This window comes from Amblyomma americanum, chromosome 8 (assembly GCF_052857255.1).
Source record: "Amblyomma americanum isolate KBUSLIRL-KWMA chromosome 8, ASM5285725v1, whole genome shotgun sequence".
Lineage (NCBI taxonomy): Eukaryota > Metazoa > Arthropoda > Arachnida > Ixodida > Ixodidae > Amblyomma > Amblyomma americanum.
Window position 1 is genome coordinate 124,289,617 of NC_135504.1, and position 9,465 is coordinate 124,299,081.

The 9,465-nt window shown below is 47.8% G+C and overlaps 1 protein-coding gene across 1 annotated transcript; it reads right to left on the reverse strand.

Moving 5' to 3' along the window:
• Positions 1-418: 418 nt before the first annotated feature.
• Positions 419-1,498, reverse strand: LOC144102728 (speckle-type POZ protein-like). Its single transcript, XM_077635914.1, has one exon. It carries the CDS (start codon positions 1,496-1,498, stop codon positions 419-421), a length of 1,080 nt encoding a protein of 359 aa, XP_077492040.1.
• Between the last annotated feature and the right edge of the window lie 7,967 nt (positions 1,499-9,465).

Genomic DNA, 9,465 nt, shown 5'->3' on the forward strand with positions numbered 1-9,465 from the left:
GAACGAATACGAAGTAATTTAATGTGAATATATTTTTGGCCAGAGCCGTGAGCTTTTCGTCGCCGACAAATATTGAACATCCGCTGGTGCGCCAGACTTCTTCGTTTGATTTTGTATTTTTATTTTCTTTTGCCATATTTTTAATGCTCTAATAATTTTAGTTACAACCAAATCTCCACATTACTTAACAAAGTGGTAGGCTAAGAACGATATGCAATGCTATGCAGGCTGCACATTGCACTGCTTGACACCTTCTAGGAAAACAAACCACACTGCAGAATTAAAGTTTAGGAGTTCCGCGGCAGGGTATATGACGAGACCAGAAAGGTTTTGAAATGTCCGCAACCACACGTTTGCTTGTCCGTGGTGTTGCAGTCTTATGCAGTGCGTAGAGCTATGAACATCGGACATATTCATCCTAGCGTCTCTCGTACAGTCTCCGTCGTTTGGCATGCGGCTCGATGGTGTCCTCACATGATTCGGGAAGTGCAGCGATAATCACATCCAACACCAGATCTATGTGGTCGTCCACCAGGGTGCACCATCCGTCCGTCTTCATCACTTCGCACAGGTTGGCACAAATAAAATTCAGGGAGTAGTGGCGCAGAATGGTAGCGTTGAGCTTGTCGCCGACGATGAGACTGAACGCCGCACTCTCGAAGCTGAGGTTTTCAATGAGGGCGTCTTCGCACTCGTCCCGCAGAGTCAGCAAGCCGTACTTGTCAGCCGCCACCATGAGGGCGTGCGCCATGGTGTCGAGGTTCGGTGAACGTCCAGTGTAGATGAAGCGGAGCATTTCTCCAAACACTTCGTACTCGATGTCTGTCACGAAGACTTGCCCTTGCAGGTTCTCGAGCATGTCGTGCTGGAACGTGGCTCGAAAAACTGGTGACCTGGACGCCAGTATCGCCTTGTGCGCGCGATACCTGCCGTCGCCCACATTTACAGTGACGTCGGCGCCGCTGCCACTGTCCAGGAGCCAGCCCAAGTCTTCCGAGAGGCGGCAGTCTGTGACACTCAAAGTGGTCCTGTGTCGTTCTGTGTGCTCGTCTGAGTAGTCAATGAGAGTCAGATCGCAGCGTATTGTAAGGGAGTCTCCAGGCATAAGCTGCGCAGCTTCACTTTGCAGAGCGCTTCTGGTTATGGTGCCCAAAAATCCGCTGGTCGCTATCCCGTCGGTGAACGTTAGTACAGTCGGAGTGCTCTTGAGAGCATCATTGTTCTTCACGTCGACGACACAGAACGTTGCTTCTGCAGTCACGTTTTGGCTATCCTCGTGGTGGAGAAAAAAAGACAAGAACTGGCACTCACGGTCATCGTCGTTGCTATCTGCTCCAGTGCGGAAGGCAAGGTGCCAAGAACCGTGCGCCTGAAATTTGGAGCTAGCTATTTCTCGTCCGAGACGCCCCCAACAGAAGGAAAAATTCTCGATTAGCCATATAATGGAATCCTTCGCGATTTTTCTCTTGGGGATGGAGTCGTCTTCAGGCAGTTTCATGGCGCACATCTTAGAAGACTGCGCGGGTTTAAAGTCTACGCTCACTAAGGAGCTTGGGGATAAGGAGCCTTAGGCCTTGCAGGATAAGGAGATCTCAACCGTGTCGCAAGGACCGAGGCTTGTGTTGTATCCCGTACCGTTGGGGAACAGCCCGGAGCACCACCACGTCAAGCACCCGCCACGTACATACTTCGACCAACTCCCTCTTTATTCCAGTTCAATGATGAATATATATACAGATGTGCGAGTCAGCTGACCAGATAGGGCGCATGCCTAGCGCCACCTAGTTTATACAAACATAACTACAGAATACAATACCACATTATTCCCCCTCAAAAGAGTTAGCAACTAACACTGGAAAAACACAATAAACACTCAATGTCTTTCATAGTCTTTAAACCACACTGGTGGTCTTCTTTGTCTCGTCGAATGCCTCAGTCCTGGAACGTCCCTTTCAACTGGCGTCTGAACAGATGGCTGCTGGGGTGGGTCGTGGTTCTCCTGCTGTGGTTCGCCAAGTGGTTTTGCTGATTCAGGCGAACAACTTTTCGGAACTGTAGGTGGTGGAACTGGTTGGGGGCAAGGTACCAGCCGACTCCGATTCCATGTGCGGCCATCATTGAGCTTGTAGGTATCTTGACAACATTGGTCCACAATGGTGAATGGACTCGAGTAGCTCAGAGCGCCCTTAGGCACGTGACCAGGCAACTTGACTCTCACCGGTTGACCCGTTGTTAATGGAGAGTACTTTGCAGCTCGTCGACGGTCAGTGTAAGTCTTACTTGCTTGTTGCCTTTGTGCTACTCTGCTGTGGATGGACTTCATCGCTGCCTGCGGATCTTGAAAAAACTCTTTACCTGGCGCTCCTACAAGATCAAGTTTTGTTCTGGGATGACGGCCGTGAAGAAGGACGGAAGGCTTCACTCCTGTGGTCGCATGCGGTGTGAAACGGTAGACTCCCAGGTATTCGGTGATAGCTTCCTTCAAAGGCCGATGTTCTTGTGCGCAGACTTGAACGTACTCTTTGAGTACTCGATTAAACCTCTCTACCTGCCCGTTAGCTTGCGGATGATAGACTGCCGAATACGTATGAGCGATGCCACGTTCTTTGCGGAAACTGTCAAACTCCAAGGCTGTAAACTGAGCACCATGATCACTCACAATCTCGTCTGGATATCCTTCCCTGCTGAAGATGCTTCGCAGAAAGGAGATGACTGTTGCAGTTGTCACCCTTGCTGAGAAACAAACCTCAGGCCACTTGCTGTAGTAATCGATGGCTGTAATGGCAAAACGGCAATCTGCCGGCACTTCGGAAAAAGGGCCCACAATATCGATGCCTAGCTTCTGCCATGGTGCAGATGGGAATGCAACTGGCTGCAGAGGTGGTGTCACGGGTTTTGCAGACTTGTCAACAGATTGGCATACCGCGCAGGATGCAATGAATTGTTCTACTTGCTTGCACATAGCAGGCCACCAGTATTGCTCACGTAGTCGCTGCTTTGTCCTCGTTATTCCCGGATGAGACTCGTGGGCTGCGTCAAGAAGCCGTGCTACGAGGGACGAAGGTACTACAAATTTGTCACCACGAAGCAGGAGGTCTCCAACGACTGAGAGCTCAGTTTGCACCCGGTAGAACGGAACTGCTTCGGCAGGCAACATCTTCACTGCGGGCCATGCCGATGTCACCCACTTTATAACCTGCTGCAGCAACGGGTCCTGCATCGTTTCAATGACAAACTCTTCATGAGTAATGCATGTTGAGACAACACAAACAGTCTCTTCTTCCTCTTCCTCCACACGACCTGGAAGGGGCATCCTTGAAAGAGCATCAGCAACAGTATTCTTGTCACCCTTGTGAAATTCAATCGTGAAGTTGTATGCCAACAGCCTGGCGTGCCACCTCGCAATCCGGAACGGTCGGCGACCTACTCCCTTTGTACTAAGGAGTGTGACCAGAGCCTGGTGATCGGTGCGTAATATGAATGAACGACCCCAAAGGTACACTCTCCAATATTCGCATGCCCACAAGCAAGCAAGGGCTTCCAATTCCCCTACAGAATACTTCTGTTCCTGTGAAGTAAGCCTGCGAGAAGCAAAAGCAATCGTCACCAGTTCATCATTCCTTGTCTGTTGCAACACTGCTCCCAAGCCAATGGATGAGGCATCCGTAGTGACAATAATGTCACCCGCAGGATCAAATAGCTGTAAACATCTTGTGGCCAGGGAACATTTCAGTTGCTCGAAACAAGCTTGTCTTGCAGGGTTCCATGTGAATGTGGCATTCTTACGTAGCAACTCTCGAAGAGGCTCGACAACCACCGCATAGTCAGGTATAAATTTGGCGTAGTAGCCTACCATGCCCAAGAATGAGCGCAGAGTACCGACATTTGTTGGGGCTGGCACAGCCTTGATGGCGTCAATGTTACTTCGTAAAGGGCGTATTCCCTTGTGACTGATCCTGTGACCAAGGAAGTCGACTTCTTGCACATTAAAAATGCATTTGTCATTCAACTTCAATCCAGCCTTTGCAATCAAGTGCAAAACTTGTTTCAAATTCTTGAAGTGCTCTTCACGTGTGCTTCCGTACACAATGACATCATCTATGTAGCACAAAGTGTTTTTGCAGTTCTGCAAAATAGTGGCCATCATTTTCTGAAACGCAGACGGTGCTGATGCAAGACCGAAACAGACGCGCTTGAATCTGTACAGTCCACTATCGGTTATGAAGGTAGTCAGTTCCCTGCTTTCAGGGCTTAGCAGAACTTGGTGATATGCAGCTGCTAAATCAATCTTTGAAAAGTAATTTGCGCCATGAAGTTTGTGCAATATTTCTTCCGTGTGCGGCAGTGGAAATTTGTCAACGACAATCGCTTTGTTTGGTTCGCGCAGATCGACACAAATTCTTATCTTGCCGTTTTTCTTAAGTGCTACTACTACGATTGGAGACACCCATTCAGACGTGTCAATCTTTTCTATGACATCATCTTGCTCAAGGCGCTGCAGCTCTTCGCGTACTCGGTCTCGCATTGAAAATGGCAAACGCCGCAACTTAGCAACAACAGGCGTGATTCCTTCTCTTATCTTGACCTTATGGACAAAATTTGTTGCAAGCCCTAACTTGCCATCAAACAAGTGCGGAAACTGGCAAAACAGTTTACGGTCAAGGCCTTCTGGCGCTTGCGTAATATGGGTGCATTGCAATGACGTACCGTTGACTTGCAGACGCAGCGTTTCGACAGCGTCGATGCCGAGAATGTCAGTACCGTCCTTGACGACGTAGAAGAGAATGTCGGCCTGCCGATCCTGGAAGATGACTGGCGCCGTGAAACACCCCTCGATGGTTATTCTGCGGCGAGAGAAATCGTAGAGTGACGCTGATGTTGGCTGCAAAGGGAAGCGTTTCAACCTTGAATACGTGGCGTTCGACAGAATGGAGACAGCAGAACCCGTGTCTACGAGGAAACGTATAGGAACATCTTGTACGAAGACTTCTGTGTGTATCCCTCCTTTGCACTGCCGGTCGAGAAGCAACACGTTGAGATCGCCGGATGCACTGCAGGTGTCGACTTCTCGGACAGCAAGGGCCCTTTCGTCAGGCATGCCGCTTCTACAGACACGCTGAAAATGTCCTCGTTTGCCACATTTGCTGCAAGTTTTACCCCGCGCCTTGCATGTCTTGGAATCTGCAAGATGCCCTGAAGACCCGCAACGGAAACAGGACTTCGGCTGCTGCGAACGCGGTAACTGCGTTTCTGAGCGGCATGGCATCCGATGTTTTTCGACCTTTTGAACGCTCGCAGCCGATGACTGCAGCTCAAGTGAGTATTTCGTGGCTTCTTCGATACTGTTTGCAATAGCCAGTGCGCGTTCAAGAGTGAGCGAAGTGCCTTCAAGCAGTAAGCGTTCCCGAAGAACAGGGTTGCACGTTTTCGCTACAAGTTGGTCACGAATAAAATCGTCAGCCTGCTTACCGAAGTCGCAACTTAATGCCAGCTCACGCAACGCCGTGACGAACGCTGTTGCAGTCTCCCCGGGCAGTTGGGTGCGTTGTCCGAACCGATGCCGCTCCACGACGACGTTCGTTTTAGAAGTGAAGTAAGCGTCCAACGTAGCCACCGCTGCATCGTACTCGTCGCTCGTACCGCTTCCTTCCTTTCCTTCTGTAGGCGGCGTCGACGATTTCTCCTCCGGCAACGCGTAGTACAAGCGTTGGCCTTCCACACCCAAACAGTGTAGCAGCAAAGCTTTACGGCGCGCAGGTGGGTGAGCGTCGCTCCCGGACGCCAGGAGATAGTTCTTGAAAAGGCGGTGCCACTGCGTCCAAGGAATGGCGGGCTTCCCGGGCGTCGGCAGGAACTCGGGCGGTTGATGCAGGCTCATTGCTTCCGCGTTCGGTTACTTCACCACTCGTCGCCAACTGTTGTATCCCGTACCGTTGGGGAACTGCCCGGAGCACCACCACGTCAAGCACCCGCCACGTACATACTTCGACCAACTCCCTCTTTATTCCAGTTCAATGATGAATATATATACAGATGTGCGAGTCAGCTGACCAGATGGATGGATGGATGGATGGATACGGCTGAACCCTTTACATCGGGCGGTGGCTCAAGCCACCTAGCCATGTCTTGTGAAATTTTACTCCTGTCTTGCTTTTAGCCACCAATCAGATAACCTTCGCTTGGTTACTTCTAACCTCTTAAAATCCACTTTCCCTTCACTATCCCTAAACCCCAATGCCTTGGGTAAGTCAGCCCCGCTGCCTTCCACTGTAGGGTGAAGCCCTTTACAGAAAAGTATCAAGTGTTCAGCCGTTTCCTCCTCCTCTCCGCACGCAATGCACAAAGTGTCTATCTCCTGGTACCTGACTCTATACTTCTTAGTCCGCAAAACTCCAGTCCTGGCCTCAAACAACAAAGAACTTCCCCTACAATTATCATAGATATTTTCTTTGACAATTTCCTGTTTAAAGGTCCGGTATGTTTCTAGTGCCGATTTCGTCAGCATCCCTGTTTTCCACAAAGCTCTCTCTGTTCCTTTAACCTTTTTCTTAACCGATAATTGCTGATTTGCCCCCTTACTGCTGTCCAGATATTTGCTTGTCAATTTTCTAGTTCGCTTTCTCCATTTCGTGTCAACATTCTTTATATACAGGTATCTGAAAACTTTCCTAGCCCACCGCTTTTCCTCCATCCTTCTCAATCGTTCCTCAAATGCTATCTTACTGCTAGCCTCTCTGCTCTCGAAAGACGCCCATCCCATATCACCCTGTACCCCCTGATTTGGTGTATTGCCATGTGCTCCCAAAGCTAACCTCCCTACTCCCCGTTGCCTAATTTCCAGCCTTGCTTGAACATCTGGCCTCATACACAGGACCGCATTCCCGAATGTCAGGCTAGGGACCATCACCCCTTTCCAGATCCCTCTTACCACCTCATACCTATTGTAATTCCACAGTGCCCTATTTTTCATGACAGCTGCATTCCTACTAGCTTTATTCATTACATATTTTTCATGCTCTGTCAGATACTCAACACTGTTATTTATCCACACCCCAAGATACTTGTACTCATTCACTACCTTTAGCACGAACTCCTGTATTCTATGCTCGCCGCCCTCTTCATTAAATGTCATGACTGCAGATTTTTCCTTACTATACTTGAAGCCTAATCTATCTCCCTCTGTACTGCATATGTCTAACAACTTCTGCAGGTCTTCCTTGTTGTCAGCCATTATCACTATATCGTCCGCATATATTAGTCCCGGTAATGTCTGTTTAATCAATTCCCCTTGCTTGAAAAAAGATAGGTTGAAACCTAGTCCGCTCCCCTCTAGCTTGGCCTCCAAACTTTGCAGGTACAACATGAACAATAAAGGGGACAGAGGACATCCTTGTCTAAGCCCCCGCTGTATCTCTACAGGCCCTGATACATTTTTTTCCCATTTTATGAGCACTCTGTTACCTCTATATATATCTTTTAAAAGATTAATTACTCCATTTTCCACATCCAATGTGCCCAATATGTCCCACAAATGCTCCTGAGTAACGTTGTCATAGGCTCCCCTAATATCCAGAAATGCTAGCAATAAGGGCCTATGTTCCTTTTCCGCAATTTCTATACACTGTGTCAATGAAAATAGATTGTCCTCCAACCTCCTTTGTTTCCGGAACCCATTCTGTAGTTCCCCTAGCACCCCCTCGTTCTCCACCCAAGTCTGCAGTCTATCCTTTATAATTTGCATCACCACCCTGTAAACCACAGACGTCACTGTTATGGGGCGATAGTTACTTACGTCTGCTTTGTCCCCCTTTCCCTTATATATCATGTTCATTCTACTTAATCGCCATTCATCGGGGACTTTCTCATCCACTATCATTTTGTTCAGTACCTGTATTAATGTTTGCTTGGATTTTGGTCCTAACTTCTTTATCAACATAATCGGGATACCATCTGGTCCTGTTGATGTGCCACTAGGAACCTTCTTCTCTGCCCTTTCCCACTCTCCTTGCTCAAGTGAAGCTATTGCTGTAACCGGTCTATCCTCCTTCGATAAATTATGTACCACGTGCTTTGCTGAAAATTTTTCCGTCATCCTTGTTCCTATGTGTTTTATTGCTTCATCCCCTTCTAGTCGAATACCCTCATCTGTAACAATAAACCTTTGTTCTAGCCTAGTTTTATTACTCATTGCATTTAGATGTTTCCAGAATTTTTGGGCTGCTTTTCTATCCTTTTTATTTACTTTTGACATCCATTGGGCACCCTTTCTTCTAATTTTCTCATTAATCAAATAGGATGCGTCCCTTCTACACTTTATGAAGGTATCCCATTTTCTGTCTACTTCGGGTTTTGGTTCCCCCCTCTTCTTGGAATATCTGTGTTCCCTGGATGCTTCCTTGCGATTTTCTATTGCCCTCTTGACCTCCTCATCCCACCAACTCTTGGGTTTGCATCTTTTCCCTTTTAGCTTTACTCCCACCTTAGCTAGCTCTAGCTCCAGTAATCGAGTTAATTTGGTATAAGTCCATTCTGTTTCACTATCCTCAAAAATTACTTTCTCGATTTGTTTGGCTGCTACTTCCAATTGCTTTTCTGAGTAAAAATTTCCCCCTGATTGTTTATCTTGATTCAGTCCTACATTGCTTTTTCTTCTGAAGCTCAACTTGATACGCTTGTGGTCACTACCTAGACTTCTGGAACCATCTTCATCTATGCTCATTACCCCTAATCTGTTATACATCCTCTGTGACATTAGTGCATAATCTATCGTCGAGTGCAGACTCCCCGCCTCCCATGTTATGAGCCCTTCACACTTCTCGGTGCTGTTGCATACAACTAAATCATGCCTGTCACACATGTCCTGCAGCATGCTTCCTGTCGAATCCGTGTACCCATCCATGTCTTCTATGTGTGCATTCATGTCGCCTAATATAATTATCTCGCCCTGTCCTCCTAGCTCATCAATGTCGCTTGCAATACATTCTAACATTTTCCTGTTTTCCTCTTTGGCATTAACCCCTGTCCACAGGTATACAAAGCCAAGGAGTGTTTGCTTGCCTGCCACTGTTCCTTTTAGCCATAAATGTTCCCTGCATCCCAGTCTAACCCTTTGAAAATTCATACTTTTATGAATGAATGCCCCAATTCCACCTCCCTTTCTGCTGCCCTCTGTTCTATTGCAATATTCCCATGCGTAGTCTGGGTTACAGGGTGGTTGCTCCATGTCTCTAAGATGTGTTTCCGCTAAACCATATACCATTAATTCCTCCTGTCTTAACTGTTCTTCTATTTCCTCCCATTTCAGTCTATTCCTGCCACCTTGCATGTTAATGAAACCTATATCTGAATTAACCTGGCCCTGGCGCTTGCGTCTCTTTCTTCCCCTATGGTTCCATTGTCCGTTTGATCTTAATTCTTCCTTCTCTACACTGGTTCCTTCAGAGCTCTGGGTCCCCCCAAAAAAGC